Source organism: Rattus rattus, chromosome 9 (assembly GCF_011064425.1).
Source record: "Rattus rattus isolate New Zealand chromosome 9, Rrattus_CSIRO_v1, whole genome shotgun sequence".
NCBI lineage: Eukaryota > Metazoa > Chordata > Mammalia > Rodentia > Muridae > Rattus > Rattus rattus.
Window position 1 is genome coordinate 73,810,163 of NC_046162.1, and position 25,454 is coordinate 73,835,616.

Sequence of the window (25,454 nt, forward strand, 5' to 3'; positions counted from 1 at the left end):
CACACACACACACACACACACACACACACACACACACACACACACTCTGAGGAATATATAAATCGAAGTTGAGAGGACGGAATATTAGGGAACACTGATGAAGTTCCAGCCCAGCACTGCAGAGGCAGAGGCAGTCTGGGCAGCACGTCAGTGTAGATTCCTGAGGACCACTAGCCAGGAGGGAGGGGGAAAAACATGACAGAATTAGGACTGACTGAGATTAGGACAAACATACATCTCTGTCTGTCTGTAAGCCCATGTGCCATCTCTGCCTACACCCACCTCTGTGCAAATATAGCACTCAGTGAATCCAGGTACAAAAGTTTCAACCCGTTTAAGTTTTAACCTTCCCAGTTACTACAGCTCCATCTACTGCTTGTCAGAAAATGGCTCTGAGCTTCATTTTCCTAGCCTACAACAGTACTAAAGCCCCTTCTATAAGGCCCCTGCTCCTCCTCCCCTATGCAGTCTCCAAGGGAAGAAAGCTTGATGCTAGCAGACCAGAGTTAACAGTCTAACTGGACACTTAACTACCACACCCAGAGGCCTGACCCAGGGCCAGATGGGTGGGGCTGGGCCAGTCAGCCAGACAGCTAGCTGCTCTCTGACCTTCTCACCATGGGGTCTCAAGCCCAGAGCAGTACTTCTCCACCCCCCAACCCCCCAGCCCGACTCCAGTCTGTCTAGGGCCCCTGCTGGGCTCAGCCTGCACAAAAGTACTCTTGTATTCCCTGCCCCCACCTGGCCCCAGACCTGCCTGTTTTTCCAGCCTCTGGCAGGTTCCCTCAATCCCCAGGCCTCTCCCCCTTTAACCCTCTTCACCCCTCCGAAGAGTTGCTTAATCAGACTGCCAGTTGAAGCAGTCTCTCTCCTGTGGTCCTGGACCCCTCACATATGGGGGAAACCAGAAGAATTAACTCATAAGATAGCTAGTGTTTTGCCAAAGGGAAGAATGGCTCCCAAGTGTATTGTTACGAGGCCGGTAGTTGTCAAGGCCGTCTTGCTGCTCCACATAATGACAGTGTCTAACAACAGTCCAGAAGCCCTAAGCTTAAGATAGACTTTGGTTCCCAAAGATAAAAATAAAACAGAACTCATCTCTCTTGCAGTTGGGTGAGTTTGGAAGGAGCCAGAAAGTTAAGTGAAGTACCTAGGCATGCAAGGCCTTGGGTTTCCTCTGGCTGCTTCAACATGCCAGATTCTGCCAATTCAAAGAGCTGATATACCACTCCTGGGCATATACCCAAAAGATGCTCCAACATATAACAAGGGCACATGCTCCACTATGTTCATAGCAGCCTTATTTATAATAGACAGAGGCTGGAAAGAACCCAGATGTCCTTCATCAGAGGAATGGATACAGAAAATGTGGTACATTTACACAATGGAGTACTACTCAGCTATCAAAAACAATGACTTCATGAAATTCATAGGCAAATGGATGGAACTTGAAAATATCATCCTGAGTGAGGTAACCCAGTCACACAAAAACACACCTGGTATGCACTCATTGGTAAGTGGTTATTAGCCCAAAAGCTTGGAATACTCAAGATACAATTCACAGACCACATGAAGCTCAAGAAGGAAGACCAAAGTGTGGATGCATCAGTCCTTCTTAGAAGGGGTAACAAAATACTCAAGGGAGGAAATACAGGGACAGAGAGTGGAGCAGAGACTGAATCCAGAGACTGCCCCACCTGGGGACCTATCCCACATAAAGTCACCGAACCCAGTCACTATTGGGGATGCCAAGAAATGCTGGAGCCTGATATAGATGTCTCCTGAGAGGCTCTGCCTCAGCCTTACTGATTCAGACGAGGATGCCTGCAGCTAACTGTCAGACTGAGCACAGGGACCCCTGTGGAGGAGTTAGAGACAGGACTGAAGGAGCTGAAGGAGCTGAAAGGGTTTGAAACCCCATAGGAAGAACAACCTACCAGACCTCCCAGAGCTCCCAGGGACTAAACTACCAACCAAAGAGTACACATGGAGGGACCCACAGCTCCAGCCACATATGTAGCAGAGGATGGCCTTGTCTGCTACATTGTCCCTTGGTCCTGTGAAGGCTCATTTCCCCAGTGTAGGGGGAATGCCAGGGTGTTGAGGTGGGAGTGGGAGCATCCTCATAGAAGTAGGGGGAGGGGGTACGGGAGAGGGGGAAACCCGGAAAGGAGATAACATTTGAAATCAATCGGTGGGGGGCAGGCGGGGGGGGTGGTGGTGGAGCTGAAAAATAGTGAAAAGGGATGCAGCCACATAGTGAATAGGGAGAACAGGGATAAAGTGCTCTAGGGATGGATACATCGGAGTCCATCTTCAGAGTCCCAGCATAGATTTAAGCTTACGTAGAGAGCATAGTTAAGCAGTCCTGATGCAGGGATGGTCCTGCTGTGAATGACCCATCTCTGGCTGGCCCCAGCTTCAGGTGGCTTTTCTTCCTCAGCATGAGATTTCCCCCAGGAAGCTCTAGTTTCTTGGGGCACACTGTTAAATAGTTCCACAATCAATTGTTCAGGACAGCTGTCTTTTTTTTTTTTTTTTGGTTCTTTTTTTTTCGGAGCTGGGGACCGAACCCAGGGCCTTCCGCTTCCTAGGCAAGCGCCCTATCACTGAGCTAAATCCCCAACCCCGACAGCTGTCTTTTTAATGCATCTTCACACCTGCCCCGCCAGCACTAGGAGGTCTCACAGCTCATCTTTCCACAGACCCTGCCATCACCACGACAGGGAGTCACATAGTCCATGACGATGCTCTCAAATACAGACCTGAATCAGTGACCTAGGAGTAACAGATGTTTAAGCTTCTACCTCCAGTCTTGTAGTTGGGATGGGGCCCGAGAATGTACCTATCTAAGAAACTCCTAATGCTGCTGCTGCTCCCAGACTCCGCCAGAAGCTGCCTTCCAGGCACAATGAGAACCACCAACTGACTCGGAACGGCCAAATCATCTCCTGCCAACATGGCAAGAAGGTTCTGAACTTCAAACCATGAACCCAGAGATTCCGAAATCAGGTCCTCTTACAGAGTCTTGCCATCTTTCTTAAATCTTCCTCATCACACTCTGGTGTGTCAGGCCCTTTACCTACATTCCCAGTGCAAGATGCCCCTGGAGATTGTAAAGGTGGGATTTGAACTCAGGCCTAACTTTTAAAGCCTAATCGACTCTGCCTAAAACACTGAAAGAAGGGGAGGAAGATTAGAAGCACTCAGGCTAGCAGCAGTCTCAGAAAGAAAAAGTAAAAGGTGGCCAAGTTGGCTATACATGCTACATTCTTAGAACGACGTCCCAGTGCTCATTTCTAGCTCTAGACCTCCACAAAATAACTGTTTAAAGAGAACTATTTTCTAAATTAAGAACACAAAGCTCTTAACTGTTAATTTCGGCGAAAAGAAAACCTGTCCTTCCCAAACTACAGTGAAGGAAACGGGCTCGTCTCTGAAGAGAGATAGCCAGTGTGCCCGGTGCGCACAGCAGTGAGGTATGAGCAGCTTCACAGCATAAGTCCTCCCCCTTGGGCCCCCATAACTAGACCTTTGTTTGCTATGCTGACTGTTTCATGGGGACACTAACAGCTACCAAGATCCGTTTCCAATATCCCCCTGATAAAGAGAGGGTCCTTGTGAGGCTGGAGAATGAACCTGAACCAAACCAAGAGGCTGGGAATGAATTTCTTTAAAACTACATTTATGTATGTATGTATGTATGTATGTATGTATGTATGTATGTATGTATGTATGTATGTGTGGGTAATGGTAGTAGCAAGGCAGGTATGTGGAGGTCAGAGGACAATTTGTACGCGTTAGTTTTCTGGGATCACGGGGATTAAATTTAGGTAATCAGGCTTGTCAGCAAGTTCCTTTACTTACTAAGCCATCTCATCACCCTAATTTCTTATAATTTATCTTACATGTATGTTCTGCCCTACATCCAATGCTGGAAAAGGCCAAAACAGTCTGGATAAGTTTAATTATAAATTAGTATCTTTTTTTGGTCACTGTATTACAGGAGAGTTCAACCATGGGCCATGTGTCCTAGGACAGTCATGAATTCAGTCTAGCGTATTTGTAGATGACAGTCATATCTCAATGTTAAAGAATGCTGGGGGCATTGGATAGAGTAAGTCAACATTGTGGCAGTTAGGGACTAGAGCTTGGAGAAAGTGAAGCTCAGATATCTGACGCCAGAGACACTCACTCCGTGATTTTATTGGCTCCTTCAAAGAGGAAAAGAGGTCAGTGTATGTTCTCTGGGGCTTCTCCAGCAGTGGAAAGATGCCGTGCCCAGATTCTAGCCAGGCCACGCAGGATTCAGACTGAATCACACAAGAAGGGAGGGTGCCCTTCCTTAGGATAAAGGGAGAAAAGGCCTGCCACACACTCCTAAGAACATAGGAAATGGGGCTAAAAGTGAGGGAAGGAAGGCCTAAAGTCACGGCATCTTTTTCCAAACTGAGTCACTAGATGAGGACAGGGTACACACTTAGTTCCTCTGAGCTACTTTAACATGGCTTTTACTTCGCCCTCTCTGTGCCTGTGGACACATCCTATCACCACGGAAATTGACCTGCGCTCTGCTTTACTACCTGCAGAGTGACTGGGGTGGGAGTGCAGGCTCAGGCTAGAGCTGCACTTGCCTGGCATATGTAGGGTCTTGGCTCCAGTCCTAGCATTGAAGCAGTGGAGAGGTACACACAAAATACATATTTCACCAAAGTCTCAAGAGTTTTCTCTCCTCAGAACATCATGTGACAAGACCTACCTGCAAATTCCTTTGTTTTGGAATGCTCTGCTTTTCTTTAAGATCACTTGATACCAAAGTGGGGCCAGACTACTAAATGCACATGGGTCTTAGAAAAGGTGTCCTCAGTGGTACTTTTCTCATGCACAGAGCACTAGAGTCATGAACCGCTTAAGAGCTCTGGCCTTCCTGACTCCCGCCCCTGCTCTGATCTCTACATCTTTAAGTATTTCTGGCTGGCTCTCTAACCACATGTCAGTAACATTCCAAGCTGGCTACCACATGTTCAGGCCCTGGCCTCCAACTCTCTCCTGCAGTGATCTGTTGTTTCCAGGGCCTGTGCACAGCTCCCATTTCAGCTCCATCTTCAGTAGATCACACATCTCAGAAATAAGGCAAGTTGGGAGTGGGGGCTGGGGAGGGGAAGAAAAGCCAAAATACTTTTTTGTTTGTTTGTTTGTTTGTTTGTTTTTGGTTTTTTTTTTTTTTCGGAGCTGGGGACCCAACCCAGGGCCTTGCGCTTCCTCCTAGGCTAAAAACCCAAGCCAAAATACCACTGATTTAAAAAAAAAAAAAAGCGGGGGATTTAAATCCCCAACCCAAGCCAAAATACTTATATACCTTGAGATTTAAAAAAAAAAAAAATCCACTTGATGAACCTAAGTGAGTTAGAAGAGGGTACATGCTCAGACACACACACACACACACACACACACACACACACACACACACACACACACACACACACACACACACACACACACACATGAGCATATTCACCATAATTCAAATGCCTGAGAGAGGTTTTTCTCCAAGAGGTCTAACAGAGGGAAAAGCTCCTGTGTTGATCAAGTTTAATAGCACGGTTAGCAAGAAGGCTGTGGGTAGGCGCTAGCTGCCCTGGGAGACTTCTGTCTGCCTCTAGAAGCAGTATCCATAGTTACTATACATAGTCAGAGAATCCAGGAGGACTGCATGGACAGATGAACCTTTATTTAAAAAAATAGCACTTCAAATAAATTAAAAGGGACAACCGTCAAGTGTTCAAATTGTGAAGAAATATCTGAAAACCTAGAGACTCCAAACTGCGGTCTTCTAACCTCATTCTTTGTCCGATGGCAAAACCCACGCATCTCAGAACCCCGTTTCTCCCTACTGAGGTGAGAGAAGCATTCACAAGCGGAGCCCAGATGGAGGAGAAAGCTGCATCTGACCGGAATGAACATTGCCACGTACTCGCTAATACGGGTTTCACTTTATGACCAAATGTATTCTTTAAAAATAAGAAGGGGCGAGGGAGCTGCACGTTTTAGAGACTGAGCTTACTCGGGGCTAGCACACTAACTCTAGTGCCTTTAATGGCAGTAGCAACTTTGTCCTCCGAAGTCAAATGCCATCCCCAGTCAAGCCTTGTGCTACCAGCTTTTTAGGAGATGTTACCTAAACTTTATTAAAAGAAAAGAGCAAGTTTAAATATAGACACTGGACTAGCCCAGTCTGTATTTTCAAGTCCACATTCTTCATCTGAAGCACTGCGTCAGGGAACCCCCTGAGTCTGCATGTTTTCAAGTTCACAGTACATGGAACCAGTTTTTTCTTTTTAATTTTTTTCCTCACTCAGAGCAGCCACCCATGGTGACCGTTGACGCTGGAACCTCGGGAGGGGCCTTTTCCTATGAGGCCTGGCCAGAGCTGCCCAAGGCTTCTCCTCAATGAGAATCGATGCTGTCATGCTCTATGGATGGGAAAAAAAGCAAGAAAATAAAAGCACCTGGTACAGGTTTCATGAGATCCATTCGGATTCACTATGTTCCAAACCCACTGCTGAATGCCATGTGTCCACTTCGTGTGCTGAACAGTTAGTGGCCTTGGGAGTTGGTCTCAATTCGAAGAACTGTTATTGGATGCCCCCGAGGTTGATGCAATGGCAGCTCCTGCAGGACTACTTGTGGAGACTGACTTTCGGATGTGAGGCAACAAGTAGGGGTCACAGGCCAGCTGCTGCACATCAATGCGGTCTTCCTTTCGATAGGCCAAACATCGCCTGATAAACGCCTGGAAAGGAAGTTTCAGAGAAAAGATGATCCTGGTTGGTACCGAAGTGGGAACCAGGGGCACCGAAACCACTGCTAGAATACAGCAAATGCTCCCTCAAGAAAACAGGTTTCTCGCCTTCCCCCATCAGGCAGAGCAGAAGAGACAGGGCCGCCCAGCACTGGGTTTGCTGAGACACGACGGACCTTTCCCTCCCACCCATGTAGAAGGCAATGCAGCCTCACTTCTTAGGCCACTCTAACCATACAGACCTTTAGACCTTTTCCATTTCCCTGTGCTTCTGACCAGAGAGTTCAACATATTTGAATTTAATAATGCAATTTATTTAAATTAACCAACTTTTTTTTTTCCTTTTCTTTTTTCCGGAGCTGGGGACCAAACCCAGGGCCTTGTGCTTGCTAGGCAAGCGCTCTACAACTGAGCTAAATCCCCAACCCCAACTTTTTTTTTCTTCAAACATGCTCTCATGTATCCTAGGCAGGTCTCAAATTCAAAATGTAGCCAAGGATGACCCGGAACAATGGTCGTCCGGTCTCCATCTCTGGAATGCAGGGATTACACACATGCACCCAACCACTTTTGGTTAATACAGTGCTAGGGATGCAAGACCGGCTTTGTGCACACCAGGCAAGCACTCTACCAACTCAGTTATAGCCTCAACCCCAGGGGTCAGTTTTTAAGTGTAAAACATTACATTTATACAGTCTATTCTTCAGAGTAAGCCGATAATGGTGTGTGGCAGGCTTGTCAGTAACATGTCCTATCATGATGAAGGCATGTTGACAAGGGAGGTTGTGGAGCAGGGAGAGACTATGCTCTTCATGTTCTATTTTGTTATGAACCTAAAATTAACAGAAAAAGTAAAACTTGGTGAAGGATGGGGCTAGAGACAGTGCGTGTCAGCAAGCAAATGGCCTAGAGTTCAGACTTCAGCATGAGTAAGTGAGACAAAATGGGTTTCTGGAAAACCTAAAACATGCAACAAGTGATTGACTTTTTATTTTTTCAAATGTTTAATTATCAAAATATAAAGATAGAGAGGCAATTCTAGCTTTTCAAAATTGAAGACACAGGTATTAACGTATTTGGAAGCTAAGAGACATAGTCACCGACAGGAACATGGAACTCCTGGCTTTGATAATGAGCCTTTCCTGGTGAGCACATGAAAGGCTCTCAGGCCACAGACTAAATAGATGTCTCTTCACATAGTGCCTGTGTAGGCTCTTAAAACAGCAACTGGACCACAGTCCTCTGCTTCCTACAGTTCACTTCACAGTGGCTCTGCACCTCTTCTACAACCTGCCCCTTCCCTGCAGAACACCCTTCCCTCAAATCTACACCTGGCCCTTACACATTGCTCAAGATACTGATCAAATAGCATCTCAACATTGAGACCTACTCCAACCGTGCCATCAGAAATGGAGAGGGGGCTGTTACCTTTGACCTTAGCACTCACTCCTGTATCACTTCTCCTATGTAGTCTTACATACAAACAAACCACCCTCCCTTACAGGCATCAAACTGGGTACCCTTCCTACTACACACACTGCCAGGTATAACTCTTTCCAAGTGCACATAGACTTCCCTGTCACATGTCACAGAGCCTTTGTGAATGAATTCTGCTTGTGAATATTTCCTTTACTGAATGTGGGGATGGGGTGGACAGACCATAAGCATTACTCTTCTACCCACTATCCTTAAGAATACTAATTTGTCCCTATCCTGCTGCTTAATAATGGCTCAATTTCATATTCATCCAGTTACGACCAACGAAAAGAAATGGCACAGGAAGCAGCTCTTTTCTGCTGGTTAGTGAGTCGAACTTACCTTTGCTTCAGGTGTTACTACTGGCTTGGGCGGGAACTGTACTTCAGTAGCTTTAAGAATAGTATTCTCTTGTAGAATATCTTGCTGGGACTGGTTATGACCAAAAGGCTGTCATACAAAAACAGAATAAAGTAGGTTGGCTTCTGGTTACACAATTCAGTACCACAGAAAAGTCTCCACATTGGGGATGGCCTCCTTTAACTCTCACCTCTCACACTTAATGGGGAGGCCCAGAGCTTTAAGGCCACTCAAGGGAGAACAGAGAGGTAGAAGCAGTCTCTCCTGTCTCTAGCTTTGCTCACGGTAAGGAACGAATCAGGAAGAAACCAGTTGTCTCTTGAACTCTGACTCACATCTTTGGTGACTATACATATTTATGTGCCACTAGCCAACCTAATATGTACACAAAAAGGATGGAAAAATAAATAAGTCTTGGGTGGGGCTCAGAGATGAAGAACACTGCTGTTCTTGCAGAAGACCTGAGTTCAACTCTCAGAGCCCCATGATGGGTCACATCTATCTGTAATTCCAGCTTCAGGGATCCAGTGTACAATTCTGAGCTCAGTAGGTACCAGGCTCTCATGTAGTGGACATATGCACATGTAGGAAAAAAAACTCAAAAACAAAATAAATCTAAAAAAGAGAAAAGCAGGTTACAAGAGAAAATGTTTTCCCACACCCAGTATGAGGGATAGGAATGGTGGCTCACAACTGTAATCTCAGCACAGCCCGCAAAGGCTGCACAGTGAGCTCTAGGCCAGTTTGGACTATATAACAAAGATCCTACCTCAAGGAAAAAAAAAAGTTTAAAAACAGGCTAAAAGGTCAGCGCTGCTTACAGATCTGAAATAATGGGACAAAACCTCTATCACTAGTATTAGTAAAAATTCAACATTAAACAGTACACAAATAACTAAGCTCTACTCCTTCTGCATAGTTCTGTCTTGTAGAGGCGGGCTCAAGACCAAGAGGCCAAAGAGGAAGGCATTACCCACATTAAGACTGCACTGGGAATCTAATAAAAATATTAAGAGTTCACAGGGCCTACAAAATCCCCATCTGCTTTATGCCCAAGTTCAGCCTAACTAAACACTAGAGCACACACATACTGAAGGCAGAAGGAATATGAATACACAACAGGCCGTAGCATGTGTGTGCTATACACATGTGGGAGTACAGATGTGCTCACAAGGAGAAGCACCATCATTTTTTGTCCTAATGATGTAACACCTTTACTAGAAACAGAGAGGAAATACTGTTTGTGTGAGTGTGGGAATGGAACCCAGGGCTCTGTAGATGTTAGCTACGTACTGTACCACTGAACTACAACCTTAGCCCTTGGTTTTCTGTGATTTATTTATTTGTTTGTTTTTTGTTTTCTTATGACGGATTTTCTCTTTATAGCCCTGGCTGTCCTGGAATTCCCTTTGTAAACCAGACTGGCCTTCAACTCAAGAGCTCTGCCTGCCTCTGCCTCCCAAGAGCTGGGCCTAAAGGTTTCCCACGAGCTACCACACCTGGCTGAGGAACACTTTCTGACACCACCTTCTCAGCACACAAGAGGAGGAGAGAGGTGGCTGGATGGCTCGGTAGCTAAAAGTATTTGCCTCTTTTGTAGTGAACCCCAGTTCAGTTCCCAACATCCAAGTCAGTCATCTCCCAACCTCTGTAACTCTAGCGCTCAGGTGTCTGTGCTGCTTAGTTCTGTCAACCTAAGACAAGCCAGAGTCATCGGGAGACATTAGTTGAATGTATCCATCAGATGCCATAGGCAAGTCAATGGGGCATTTTCCGGATTCAAGATTCATGTGCACAGGCCAAGCCCACTGTGAGCAGTGTCACTCTGGGTAGGTGGTCCTGGCTGATATCAGCAAGCAAGCTGAGCAAGTCACAAAGAACAAACCAGTAAGCAGCATTCCTCCATGGGTTTCTGCCTTGACTTCTCTCAATGGTAGACTATGATCCAGATATGCCAAACGATACCTCTCAAAATAGGCTTTTCTTTGTTATGGTGCTTATCACAGCATGAGAAAGCAAACAAGGACAGTATCTGCTACCCTCTTTCAGTTTCCATGGGCACACACACTCCCGTACTCAGAGATACACACACATACATAAATAATAAATCTCTGCCAGATATGGTGATTCACTCCTTTAATCCCAGTGCTCTTGAGGCAGAGAGAGGTAGGACAATCTCTGGAAGTTTGAGGCCAGCCTGATCTAAACATAGACAACTCCAAACCTGCCAGGGCTACATAGGGAGAACCAGTCTCGACAAAACAAAAGCAACAAACAAAACAGTATGAGAGGTCTGGGGAGGTGGCTCGGTGGATAAAGTGCTTACTCACTGTACAAAAACAAGGACCTGATTTTGACTCCCAGCCTCCAGATAAAAAGGCTGGATGTAGCAGTATGGCCTGTAGTCCCAGCAGGGGGGAGATGTGGGGACCTGCTGGCTAGCTAGTCTAGCCCAGTCAAGTTCAGTGAAAGACCTTACTCAAAAATAAGATGGAGAATTAATGTCAAACCTGAGGTCAACTTTTAAGCTTCACAAGCACACACAAAGCACAGTATTTTCTTTTTTTTTTTTATTAACAACAGCTTTTATCTAATGAAGTGGTTACAAATAAAATCTAGGGAATGTTTCAGATCCTATTGGAAAGCTTGGGAAAGTTTTTTGGGCAGATTGTTCATGTTACTAAATGATTTCAAGACAGATGTGCTATGGTACCAGTTTCAAGAGGTTATGGTAAGGGGAACCTTGGGCCTGAGGTCAGCCTGTGCTATATAGTACAGGCCAAACACAGCTATAAAACAAGATCTTAAAAAAAAAAAAAAAACACCCTATTTTACATGAATTCACATCAGAATGAAAACATGTCTTATATTTGAGAATTGCAACATGCATGTCCCTGACGGCGTGGGAGTGCAGTAGGTGCTCTTCAGGCAGGAATTTGTAGGGATACACAAAGCATGTACGGAGAAGTCTGTATGTTCTTTAAACCACTCCTTCTAGGATTCCAATGACTAACTGCAAAGGAGAACCCACACTGAGGAGGGTGTGGGCCAGGCTGCTGCACCGCCTTCTTCCTCACCTTCCTCCCATACAGACACTGGTAGAAGATCACACCCACTGACCAGACATCGACTTTATTTGAGATCTTTGGTGGCTCTTTCCCAACCACAAAACACTCTGGTGGTAAATACCTAGGAGAAAACAGAAAATTAAATATATAAATCTAAGTTATATACAAAAAGGCAAATAAAAGGCCTTCTCAAAAAGGTAACACTGAGCACTTGAGGGGCAGGGGCAGGGGCAGAGGAAGGTACAACTCTGTGAATAGTGACAACCAGAACAGCCAAGGCTAAGGAGAAAGATCTTGTCTCTCAATAAACAAATAACATTTTATATGAAACGTACACGCACACACACACTCTTATACCCAACACTCAAGATTCAACTATCAGGTTAGAAATATATACAAGTAAATGAAAGACACGCATTAGGACTTACAGAGGCAGTAATGTCTCCATGTGGCATTAAAATGTTATTTCTCTATATGTGGAGAGGTAAATATTCTCTCTAGTTTCACTCTGACCACCCCATCCCACCCCTGCCCCAGCCTCCTTTCCCAGGGTTGTGTCTACTCCAAGTGTCTGTCATTCACAAGTTTTGTTGTTGATAGTATTTTGTAGTGATGGGGACAGCTGGGATCACACCTAGGGTCTCATGCGTGGAAGTGTTCTAGCACAGAGCTATACATTCAGCCACAATATTTTTTTTTAAACATGAGGTGACAAAAAAGAAACAAAATCCCTTTATGACAGCTTCAAACACAGCTAAAAAGAACAGAGGTTTGACTTCTCTAAAAATCGATGTTTGTAGAGTGCTAAAGATTGACTCAGAGCTTCCACTGAGCTACCTTTCTAGTCCCTGAATTAATCAATTTTTTTTTTTTGTTTTTTGTTTTTTGATTTTTTCTTCTTTTTTTTTGGAGCTGGGGACCGAACCCAGGGCCTTGCGGTTGCTAGGCAAGCGCTCTACCACTGAGCTAAATCCCCAACCCTAATCAATGTTTTAAAGTCCAAATGAATTCAAGACCTAGAGATCTCTGAGAGCAGAGTCTATGCTCCTATTTAAGGCAGTATCTTCTGGAAGTTTTTACCACAACAATTCCAATATAAAATCCAGAGTGACACTAAAGTCTGAGTTATCAGAAGATGCATTTTCCTACTCTGAGTGAGACAGCTGAAAGACTAACAGTGCAGTAAAACCCACACAAAGACCATCATCTAAACCCCTTCTCTCCCCACCACTGGCCTCTAAAAGAATCTAAGGGGTAGAGGCCTATAACAAATTGGTCAGTATGTAAGGTACCTGTGAGCATCTAGGAGATCAAAGAAATATGCTTGGTACCCCAGCCACAGCTCTGCTGAAGGCCGATTTCTGAAGACATTAGAAGAATTTCTGTAGATCCAGACCAGCAAAGTCCAGCCTAAGGAAAACCTTTTAATTGGGATCCTGCTGTGTTCCTGATATAAAAATCTAAACTTAAAGTCTCTTCACTCATCCACATTCTCTGTCAAACGTGTTTACTGTCATGTGTTTACTGTCATATTTCTTGTCTTTTTCCTAACAGACGTATGGATGATGAGTACTGCGGCCTACGATAGACCATCTCACAAGTATATGCATCCTGAGACACACGCAGAAGGCGCAGCTCAGCTGTGATGGGTCTGTGGGGTGGATTTCCAGTGCCACACAAAACAAAACCCTCCATCCTAAACACTGAAGAACTTACTAGGACTAAAAGAGGAAGCAGAAAATATTTTTAAAAAGATGTAAACAAAAGAAAAAAATGGTAAGAACAGCTCTTCCAAGCGGCACTCGGATCCTCAGATCCTTGATTTTATAGCTGCTGGGTGTTTACCACACATCACCTTAAATATGGCTTTGGGTGCATAACAAATATAACTTTGATTCTAAAAATGACCGCTGAAATCTATTTTTATTCTGCAAAAATGTACTGTTTTTTTTTTTTTTCCTAAAGAGTTGACAGAGAAAAACAGGGGCAGTGAACTCATCTACAAGGCAGAGTGGTTAATTTATTAAGATTTTTAGAATGTAAAAGACAGTTCAACTAAACAGTACATGTTTGGTAAATCAACTTCCAAGATTTGGTTTCTCTATCTGTAAATGAAGAAATAAACTAATTTTTCTGTATTGACTAGTATTGAAAAAAAACTAAATTTTTTTATAATGCTGAAAACAGCAATTATTGTGCTTTCCTACCAAGAGCTTTTGGAAGGATTGTAAAGAAACCAGCCCATACTTTTATCCCCATACACACCCTCACACATACTTATCCCCATACACACCCTCACACAGAGGGAGTGACGCTCAGAACGATGCCCACGTACACCCTGTACTCCATCATCTCTTGCTCCTTGCCTGTTTTAAGAGAGGGTCTCACTTTGCAGACATGCTGCTCTTGACCTCACCATCAAACACTTGCTTCAATTCTCCTGCCTCAGTCTTCTGAGGGCTGTTATTAAAGGCACGACCCACCTTGCCCTACTCACGTATCTTGCATATGTGCAAGAGTGTATGGTGAATGCACAAACCTGTGCAGGTGTGCACACTTGTGCATGTGAGAATAGACTGTCAGGTGTCCTGCTCCATCATGGTCTATGTAGCCGTGTCTGACCTGGAATTGGCTATGCTGACTAGACTGGCATGGAGATCACTGTTTCTGCCTTTTGAGGGGCAGGATTAAGGCGTGTGCCACCATGGTAGCTACCACCTATTCCTCTGAAACAGGCTCTCTCAGTGAGCCTGGAGCCATGTCCTAGTAATTCTCCTGTCTCTGCCCCACAGTGTTGGAGATTGCAGACATGTGGATGGGTTTTGCTGGTTTTTTTTCTGAGTGCTAAAATCCTAACTCAGGTCAGTCCTCATGCTTACACTGAAAGCAGTCTGACCACTGCCATCTCTCTAGTCTCCAAGCTCATTTATCTTAATCAACTGTACAATTCTGGAATGAATAGCTAAAACCCACAGTTATTTAAAATATTATAAGCCTGCCCACCCCCAGCCTGTTTTTATCTCCTTGGGTCATCATTATAAAAAGATAATATATTGAGGTCAATGATTATGACAAAGTTCTAAAAATTTAACAACCTCAGAAACCTTCTTTTGTTTACTTAGGACTCATTTATTTATTCATTAACTTGTTTGTTTGTTTATTGGCAGGTCTTTCTATATAACACTGGTTGTCCTGAAACTCACTATGTAGACAAGACTGGATTCAAATTCATTTAAACCCATCTATCTCTGCCTCCTGAGTGCTGGGATCAGATGTGTACACCACCTCAGCTAGTTCAGAAATCCTCTATCTTACTTTTCACTATGAAAAAATACTCAGATATGCTTAAAACAGAAAACTCAGACAGCCAAGTAACCATCAACCAGCTTCCACCTTTGCTCATAGACATAACTTTTATATTATCTAAGAAGAGACTTTGGGGCAAAGTATTATATGATTTTTTTTTTAATTTTTTTTTAATAAACTGCCAAAAACAGCACCAGGTAGCAATGAGACAGGGTCTCAGGGTCTCCCCGTGTACCTGGTAACCTGGAATTGGCCTTATACTCAGAGATCTACTGGCATCTGCCTCCCAGTACTGGGATTAGTGTGTACTACTAGATAAGGTATATTTTATTATTCTTAATAGCTATGTTAAACATATGAGAGAGGGGGTGGAGAGGTGGAGAGCTAACAAGTACAAAGCTTACATGCAAGTTCCTGTGAACTCATATAGTATATAGTAGAGGTATAAACCTCTTTCCCAGAAATACCAATTCTGTGTGTTTTTGTGCCCCTTAGTGACAGGCACACTAACCCATAATATCCCCCACAGCGAGTAAACACTATAAATGTAACTTCTATTTAAAACCTAGACTTTCAAAGTTTTAACTTAGAAACTGACTCTTGACTACAGGTACCATTTCACAAGCATAAGAGAAACAGAAAAGCAGTCACTGTCCACCTAACAATCAGCAGGACCAGTTGGGAGACCAGGACTCATTCCCCGTGTTCTGAATGGCATGCCCCTTCGTACTCTTCCACTAGAGCCCCTCATTACTAGGAAGATTCCAAGCCTGCGGGGTCTTCTCAGGCTGGGATGCTGCAGCATGCTACCTACCGCTTCTGTGCTAGGAGGCTTCTCTGGGTTAAGAATCATTTAAGGCAGAATGTGGCTTTGTGTAATCACTCAGAAGGGAATAAAACCATAAAATCACTCACAAAAATACATGTCCCAGGCACAGTATGCTTTGTGGTCTTAATAGTGAAGAGCCAATAGCAGGCAGGAGTGCTCACAGACCTGTGCGGCAGAGCTAGGTGGGGTCAGGTGACCGGGAGAAGGGTGGCAGGGGTTCAGTAGGAAGGAGCCGCAATCCCTTCAGGACATGCTAACAGACACAAATATAATTCTGCTCAACCATGCACACTCTGTCATGTAGAGATTTCATGGGATAGTATAGATTTGTTTGGTTTTAGTCTTATCCTGACTTTTACAACTCCTAATTCTTGACTTGACAAATCATCACCCTAGAAACAAATCCTCATGCTATTCACACAAGGAGAGGATTCTACTTGAACTGTGAAGAATCCAGGGCCATTTTTTAGGCAACTAAGCAAGTCTGTTCTCTGCTACCTTGTACAGTCAGCACAGTGTAATAAACATTTATCTCCAGGCCACACAAGCACTCTCTCAAGGGTTTTCCAGAACAGAAAGGAAACAGAAGAGAAATTGATATAGAAAGTCAAACCACACAGGATTAATTGCTAATCACTAAGGAGTCAGTAGAGCAGAGCCACCACACATCCCCAGCAGCTGACTGGGCAGACCTAGATACCTACCAATAAGTACCAGCACCTTGTGACGTTAGCTCCATGCCGTCCACTGAATTGTAGCTATCATCATCCATGATCTTGGAAAGACCAAAATCTGTAATTTTTATCTCTCCACACGCTGTACCATTTACTAAAAGGATATTACCTAAGAAGATAAAAACTTTCATGAATAAACAGAGATTTCTTTATTAAGAGAAAAGACACACAAAAAGGGATCAGTGAACTCTAAATCTTAGGAATAACAGTCTAATTCTAATGTTGGGAGAATCTTCAGTGACCACTGGAAATTTCTATTTTCTTAGAATCTCCTGTTTAATGTGCCAAAACCTACACTGGGCACTGGAAATAAAAATGACTTGCCAAAGTAAAATATCACTTGTACAGGTGATTAAAAACAGAAAGAAAATGAAAAAAAAATTGGTGGGAAAATTTCACTTGAACTTTCAGTGTGCTCTCTATGCTAGCCAGCCTAGAACAGCAATTTCAGGAAGGTAGGGGTGGGGGAGATCTAAAGAAAGCATTCTGGGAATCAAAAGTGGTGCCACAGCGCCACCTACAACAGGAAAGTGTAGTGACTTTAGAGACAGACCAGTGAGTGGTCACAGCCAACAGAAGAGGAAGGCCAAGCTATAGCTCCACAGAAAAGAAGATGACAAGCACACACATTTAAACAAACTAAAAGCCACCTAACAAAAACAAAAGATAAGGAGTAAAAAGTTTCTTGCCTTTTCCTGATGCCTACCAAGCTAAATGATAATTATATAAAACTGCTCAGGTCTTGAGGAAATGAGGCATATGTGTACTTATCAGGGAGACCTGAGATAAACTACTGCATATGTGAATAATGGGACAAAGCCAAAATGGAACTTGCCAAAACAGTTGTCCCTAAATGATATCATTCATTTTCCTCGTTCAACACACAAAGGTACTGTTTCTCCAGAGAATTTCATCTAACTTGTTCACCCACCCACCTATCCACCCACCCCTAGCACCAGGTGGCCCAGGACTCCTTTCTTCTCACACCTGCCCAGGCATCTATAGTGATGTACTGTTGGGTCTTCATAGCTCCTGTCAAATTCTTAACAAACTTAAAGGTCACTTAAAAGACACAAAGTTAGCCATACCTGGTTTGAGGTCATAGTGTATGATGGGAGGTTTTATTTCATTTAAGTACTTTAAAGCATTCACAATCTGCATAATAATGGATCGGGCTTCTTTCTCCGACATTAATTTGTGCTGCTTTAGGTAGAAGTCCAGATCATTTCCTTCACAGTATTCTAATACTGTACAAAACCTGAAGGCACATAAACCAGCATTTAACAGTGGAGTAGAAAGCAGATTAAAACTATCTAAACCACTCTCAGTGAAAACTCAGGTATTACAGCTTCTATTCCTTTCTTCTTTGTTCCTAAAACACTCTTCTATTCCGCATCAGCCGCCAAAGCTTATAGGAGGTGAGGTAACTGCTCTCTTGGAGATGAGCTTCTGCAATCTCCATACTGGCATCAACTGTGCCAAAGTTCACTATGGCATAGTTCTTCTAAGAACACTGACAAGAACTATAATGTGTGAGCTAGCCATCCTCTTATAGCAGGGTCTCCTTTGAATACCCTTAGCACATGTCCATTATTATACAGTGATAATCACACAATTATCCTTGCATGTGTCTATTAAAACCGAATGCATACACTAAGGAAGAGGTTCTGCCCATGTGTCAAGAACTGGTTGTATACTATGTCTGGCCAAAGGTTACACAAATGTGTTCCATATGGGATGAATTCTTTTACTCATATTTATGTCAATATATCATCCATTCCCCATTTAAAACTGCACACCATTGTTGGTACTACAAGTAATGCATCTATCCCCCCAACTATTCAAATTGATGTTTCCTTATATTTTTTGAATATTCCTGAGAGATAAAAATACTTTAAAAAATATTTTTAGGTTATGGTTTCTCAGTCAGGACTTAACCAGGGAATAAAAACCACTTGAATATTGAAGACAGAGGCTTTGATTCATAAGCTGAAGATCTAAGAGGACAAATTGTCCAGTAAGACACCCTAGTGACCAGTTACAGCAGGAAGCTGTTAGCAGCTTAAAACCAGAGGGTCAGAGGATGAAGGTGGTGCTATGAGAAATCAGGTCACAAGGGAAACCAGAGCTGTGTGCATACCCACTAGGTGAACCCAGCTGAACACCTGCTGACAAGGCTTACCAGAGATGCCTCCCAGTGCAGTGGGATGAGGGGAAGCGGTGAGCAGCTATAGGCTGAACTTCAAGCCACCCTGCAACTGACTACAAAACACACTTGCAGAACCTCAGGACTGAACAATAGACTAGACTTTTTATGACACCTGAAAGGCATGCTAATGCTCTGAGAGCCCGTTCAAAATGCTCATTCTTATCTGAGAGGCTGAAATGAGTCAGACCCTCTTCTTGGATACATGTCTACACATGGGCTGCTTGTCTGAGAGAGCTTCCAGGTGGATAGACCAAACTCCTGGACATCCTCTGGAGACTGAGGTACCATCTACAGGCTAGGCCTAAGGGATCTTATGCTCTTCTGACTCAGGCCTATCTGCAACTAAAAGTTTCCAAACACTGAAATATCCCTAAGCCCCGAATAAACCCAAAAGCGCTGCAGTTTACTGACCTGTATACTGCCACACACAGGATTATCAAGAGGACCAAAATCTCACACAAATAATTTTGTTTTTCTGATACTCCAAAAGGCTGAACCCTAAGACCCCCTCCCAATTCTAAAATCCTATTGCCCAGGAACCTGTATTCCAACCTGCAGCACTGGGCTCTCTTTACTTTTGTCACGTAAACCTTCCTGCTTTAAGACACTATGGTACTTAAGGCTGGCTGGGCTCCTCAGTCTCCAGAGTGGGCTGAGGCTCTCTTCAACAGTCTATACTCACGATCACTAGGCCTGCTAGTGCCATGACAGCACCAGCCTGAACCAGTTCCTAGGTAAGGACTGACTGCTACGCTTTCAGGAACACTGTGAGCTGGCAGACAAGTCTATGCAAGACTAAGAAGAGTTGATAAATCTGGATGTAAGAAGGGATAAACAAATAAGGACAACAGACACACATGGATGGATAAGCATCATGTTAACTGAAATAAATCAGTTACAAAGGACCACGTACTACATGATTCCACATGTGAAACTGTTCCCAACACCATTTCTAAGGTTACAGATAGCAGTGTCTGCTTAAACAGAGGGAGAGTAAAATGGAGAAGTGACAGTAAAAAGGTTCAGGTTTCTTCTGAGAGTGAAAATGTCAAAATGACTTTGGATAATGTCCATATAGATCTGTGACACACATGAAAACCCACTCAATTGTGATGGATGACTCTTATGGTATATAAATTAGAATAAAGTTCGCTAATTTTTTAAGTTGGTATCTTAACATTGGACATAATGGAAATATTTATGCCACAAATACTGACAATCACCTTAACTTTCTGTCAAGACAGTTTTTACCAGCATACAAGTGTCCTCATCCTTTAGTCAAGAGATGTCTGGCTGATCCAAATCTGAATTGTTATAAATATTTGCCTATAAATTAACAGATCTAAGCTCCAGTCCACAAGGATTCATTATGTCAAGAAGATAAAGTAAGGGGAAGGGGTGGGACTTACGAGTCAGTGTCCAGTGAAAAGTAATCATACAGCTTCACTATTCTGGGGTGATCCAGTTCTTTGTGAATCCGGTATTCCCTACACGCATGCCTGTAAACACAATGGAAGCATAAAAAGCAAGCATTGGCCTGCTGGTCAGAACTTACCCTCACTTCTCTAGCACTTCCCACTCCCACAGGTCCACTCTCTGCTCCATTTAGAGGCATCTGGTCAACCCACCTAATCACTCTCATCGCACCTAATCTACTTCCACTCATCTTTTCTATCTACTGCCACTGAGAAAGTAGTAGGTGCTCAAATATTTTTTTTTAAAAAGTATTTTCTTTTACATTTACTTATTTTATGTATGTGAGTACACTGTTACTCTCTTCAGACACACCAGAAGAGGGTATGGGATTCCATTACAGATGGTTGTGAGCCACCATGTGGTTCCCATGTGCTGGGAATGAACTCAGGACCTCTGAAAGAGTAGTCCATGTGCTTATTAATCTCTGAGCCTCTCTCCAGCCCTCAAATATTTCTTAAATGAATGGATGCCAACTCTTCTGTGACAACCACACCTCTTTTATGCTAATCCCCAACACTAAAAATTAGTCTTCTCTCCTATAGTGATGCTTCCAGGGACTGGGGAGATGGTATAATGACTAAGTGCTTGCTTGCTATGCAAGCATGGGGATCAGAACATGGACCCCAGCACCTCTGAAAATTCTGAGTGGGCATGGTAGTCCATCTGTATAGCAGCCTGGGAAGATGGTCACAAGTTCTGGGACCGACTGAGACCCTGTCCCTAAGGTGGATGAGTGGTGAAGGATTACTGACATTGGCTTCTACCTCCATAGTGCTGCAATTACAACCATCAATCACCACAAAAGGCTTCACCTGAAACTAAACAACACGAAACAAAACAAAACAAAACAAAACAAAACGATTTTTTTAGACCACTAGATATTCTGCAGGTAAGAGTCTTGCTACCAAACCTGGTGACCTGAATTCAATTCCTGAGACTCACACAGTGGAAGGAGAGAACTGACTCCCACAATTTGTCTTTTGACCTACAGAGTGCTCACACACACACACACACACACACACACACACACACACACACTCCTAACAAGTAAAATAAATCTAATTAAAGAAGCTTTAAAACGTACGTACCTTTCTAGTTTAAAAAGTGAGATATGTATCAGCTACCAAAGAATTTTCAAAGATCGAGCAAGGGCTTGAGGAGACGGCTTAGTCAGCAAACTACTTGTCTTACAAGTAACAAGGACCTGAGCTCAAGACAGCTGGGTGCGGTGGCCAATGGTTAAGATCCCAGTGTTGGGGAAGCAGAGAAAGATGGGTCTCTGGGGCTCACTGATGAAGTCAAATAAGAGACCCTGTCTCAGAAAACCATGGTGAAGGCTCCTGGGGAACATATAAAGCTGTCCTCTAGTCTTTACATGTAGGTTCATACACTTGCACACACAGTATGAGGCACACATGCATGCAGAGAGTGACGCACACACAGACACATTTACATCATATATTTATTAAAAGGTATTAAAAGTGGTTCTTATCTATAGATAGTAACTAGAAACTGCTTTAACTTAACACCATTTGAGATGTTTCGTTTAAGGCCGAAGTCAGATAAGAGAAATTTTCTATTAAATAAATGAAAAAATGTGGTTTCTGAAGCTGGTATGTTCCAACATATCAAAAAGTACACATAAAGCACATAACTTAAATGCTTCGTTTTATCATCATTGTCTCTCTATACAGAAATGGCAGGCCCACATTAAGGCAGGGAAGTAGCAGACACACTGAGTGAGAAATCTACAGATGCATTTCTGTGGGTACAAAGCACACACAGCCTTGGCTCAAAACCTCATTTCACCAAAACAGCTTGACTGAGAATTCAGTGCAATATTACCTTTGACAAAATAAAATTACAAACAAAAAAACAGCAACAATGTGCAACTCTGGTCTAAAAGAGATCAGTGTTCAAGTTACTTCTGGTTAAGCAAACTTCGAGAATATAATTACATGCTCCTTTGAGTAACTTTTGCACATTTCAAAGTACAGATTATTTTTCATCATAAATGCATAGAAAACAAAGGAAACAATAGCAGAGAAAGTTAAGAATGAAAGTCATTCAAAGTTTTCATTATCTAAGCCAGGTATGGTAGCATACCCAGGAACAGCAGCATTTACCACACTGAGGCAGGGGGAATGGCAGGAGTTCAAAGTCAGCTGGGCTACAGAATGAGATCCAAAGTCACAATTTACACTGATGTCCTCACCAACTACAGGATTCCCTAATAGCAAGTCCGACACAGCCCCTGTCAGGCTCTCAGGCTATTGCTGTCCTTGTCCAGCAAGGCATGACTGAGTAAGGCATGACTGACCTGTATCCCTCACAATCAACATTCCAGTTAGCATCCAATAGAATAAAGGACTATAAAAAAGAAAGCAGAGAAATTTATACAACAAAATGCATTCTTTTTTCTTTTTATGAAATGATGTAAACAGATTTCTGAAATGTTTGCTTTTCTATTTGAATATTTAAAGGCTATTACATAAGAACATATGAATTCAGATATAAATTATTCTTCGATTTTCTGTATTTGAGTGATCTATCTGCATGCACACCTGCATGTCAGAAGAGGGCATCACCACCGTGAGCCTGTGGGTGCTAGAAACTGAACTCAGGACCTCTTGAAAAGAGCAGACAAGTACTCTTAACCACTGAGCAATCTGTCCAGCCCAGAATAATATAAATACATACAGAAATAGATATAAATTATTTTTACTAATTAAGACTGCTTAATATGTAATTTTTCCTATTTAGATTTTTGTTATGTTTTGGAAAATTAAAGAAACGTAGCAGGGAGGGATAGATGATTAAGTGAGTAAATGTTGGTTATGCAGGCTGAAGAACACAGGCTGAGACCCCTGTACCATATAAAAAGCCTGTGGGTATTGAGACAAGCAGATCTGGGGATTTGCTGACCAAGACACTTGTCTAAAATGGCAAACTCCAAATACAGTGAGATACTCTGTCTTTAAAAAAAAAAGAGGTGAAATGGTTCAACAGAAAGAGAACTTGCTCTGTGACAATGTGAGTTCTGTCTCTGGAACATGCATGGTTGGATGTATCTGACACTTCACATGCATTTAAACGTGTGCTTGTAAACCCACATGGTCATAGTTTTGTTTTGTTTTTTTAAATTAAAAAACAAAACCCTAAGGCAGACAGTGACTGAGAAGACCACTAGTTTCCACATGAATATGCACATGCACACGCAGACCACATATTACCACCCCAGCTCTGCCTCACCCACCCTTTATATAAATAAAAGAAAAATAGTAACCTGTCATTTTCATACTGCAGGAGTAATATACCAAGCTTACACCATGCTTATAGAAGAAGGAATTCGGTATGATGGATGTTGTATACTTATAATCCTACTTGGGAGATGGAGGCAGAAGTTAAAGGTTATTATCACCTAGCATAGTGCCGGCCTGGGACACACAGGAGCCTGTCCTTAATGCCCTTTCCCGCCCCCTAAAGAGAGGCATAGGACTCAAAAGTCAACAAATGCAAGAATGCTCTATTTTGTTTAGGGTTCTTCTTAACTGAAAAGATTATTTTGCTCCAAACAAAAGTGGGAACTATCTCCCAAACAGAAGAACGATTTAATAAGACCTTACTGGGCAGGGCAATGTTACTAAGCACACGTCCTTTTCAATGTTAATCTGACACTAAATTATCAAAACGTTCTTCAAAACCTATTATGTACTTGACCCAAGTCAAGTTCAGAGAAGTTAATGACACTTAGCCAATTCACCCATTTTAAAAAACAGATTTACTTATTGAACTGGAGTGACAATGGTTTATAAGCACCATATGGGTGCTAGGAAATACACTCAGGTCTTCTGCAAGAGCAAACGTCTTAACTAACGAGCAGTCTCTCCAGCCCCGACTGGTCATTATTTATAGTACACAGTTCAAAGCAGGATTTCCAATCACTTAGTTAATTTAAAATCAAATGTGGAAGTGTTGAAGGTTTCTTCCCAGGCAAAACTGGAAGTCATACGTCAACTGAGAAATGGCCACTGGCAATCTATTTTAGGTGCCACGATTCCCCCAAACCAGCCTCAAGAGGAAACACTAAGAATACTACACACAGAGAACGGGACGTCTGTTCAAGAGTCTGATCGTTTGTGCTGTTGACCAGCCCGGACCGAATTTAAAATGGGTGATGTTGAAAAAGGCAATAAGATTTTTGTTCAGAAGTGTGCCCAGTGCCACACTGTGGAAAAAGGAGGCAAGCCTAAGACTAGACCAAACATCCATGGTCTCTTTGGGTGGAAGACAGGCCAAGCTGCTGGATTCTCTTACACAGACGCCAACAAGAACAAAGGCATCACCTGGGGAGAGGATACCTTGATGGAGTATTTGGAAAAATCCCAAAAAGTATATCCCTGGAACAAAAATGATCTTCGCTGGAATTAAGAAGAAGGGAGAAAGGGCAGACCTAATAGCTTATCTTAAAAAGGCTACTAATGAGTAATTCCACTGCCTTATTTATTACAAAACAAGTATCTCATGACTTTTAATGTATACCATAATTTAATTCATACACCAAATTCAGATCATGAATGGCTAACAATGTTTTTGTAGGACAGCCCCGATTTAAGTAAAACTGACTTGTCATAAAGTGGATTGATCTTTTTTAAAGTAACACTTCCAGTTGTATAAATGCTATCACTGCTCTCCCTTTCTCAAGAAAAGATTGGACTTGATTAGTAATGTTTTACTTTCCATAAATATGGGGGTGTCGCCGCAAACCTATTGAATGGTTTTGTATTTAGTTTATATAACTGGGTATGTGAATATGTTTAAACACTGGGAAAATTCTATCACTGTCTCAGAAACAAGAAGACTCACCCGTGCTTCAGTGTATGTTCACTGGCCTCTGACAGGCAATGCTAAACACCAGGACGGAACTATTCCTGACAATGCTGTTTTAATTAGAATTCCCTACATCAATGATGCTGCCTTTCACCACTGAAAGGCATTTACTGTGGTTTATGTATGATATCAAATAAAGAGTATTTAACACTTCAAAAAAAAAAAAAAGAATACTACACACAGTTCTGGTTAGAAGACAAAGTTTGGTAGAGCGCTTGCTAGCAAACGAAGGCCCTAGGTTGGGGTCCCCAGCTCCAAAAAAAAAAAAAAAAAAAAAAGAAAAAAAAAAAAGACAAAAAGTTTA

At 42.8% G+C, this 25,454-nt stretch overlaps 1 protein-coding gene and 1 pseudogene across 7 annotated transcripts in view; one reads left to right on the plus strand and one right to left on the minus strand.

The window, feature by feature from the left end:
• Positions 1–5,710: 5,710 nt before the first annotated feature.
• Tlk2 (tousled like kinase 2) overlaps positions 5,711–25,454 on the minus strand; it is a 93,391-nt gene continuing 73,647 nt past the window's right edge. For all 7 annotated transcript variants that reach the window (XM_032914370.1, XM_032914373.1, XM_032914369.1 and 4 more), the window contains 6 exons: positions 20,194–20,283; positions 17,664–17,833; positions 16,546–16,684; positions 11,716–11,827; positions 8,621–8,728; positions 5,711–6,793 (listed from right to left, as the gene is read on the minus strand). In XM_032914370.1, the coding sequence (XP_032770261.1) occupies positions 6,620–6,793; positions 8,621–8,728; positions 11,716–11,827; positions 16,546–16,684; positions 17,664–17,833; positions 20,194–20,283 (793 nt within the window). In that variant the 3' untranslated portion in view covers positions 5,711–6,619. The remainder of the gene's footprint in view (positions 6,794–8,620; positions 8,729–11,715; positions 11,828–16,545; positions 16,685–17,663; positions 17,834–20,193; positions 20,284–25,454) is intronic.
• Positions 24,416–24,769, plus strand: LOC116910486 (annotated as a pseudogene).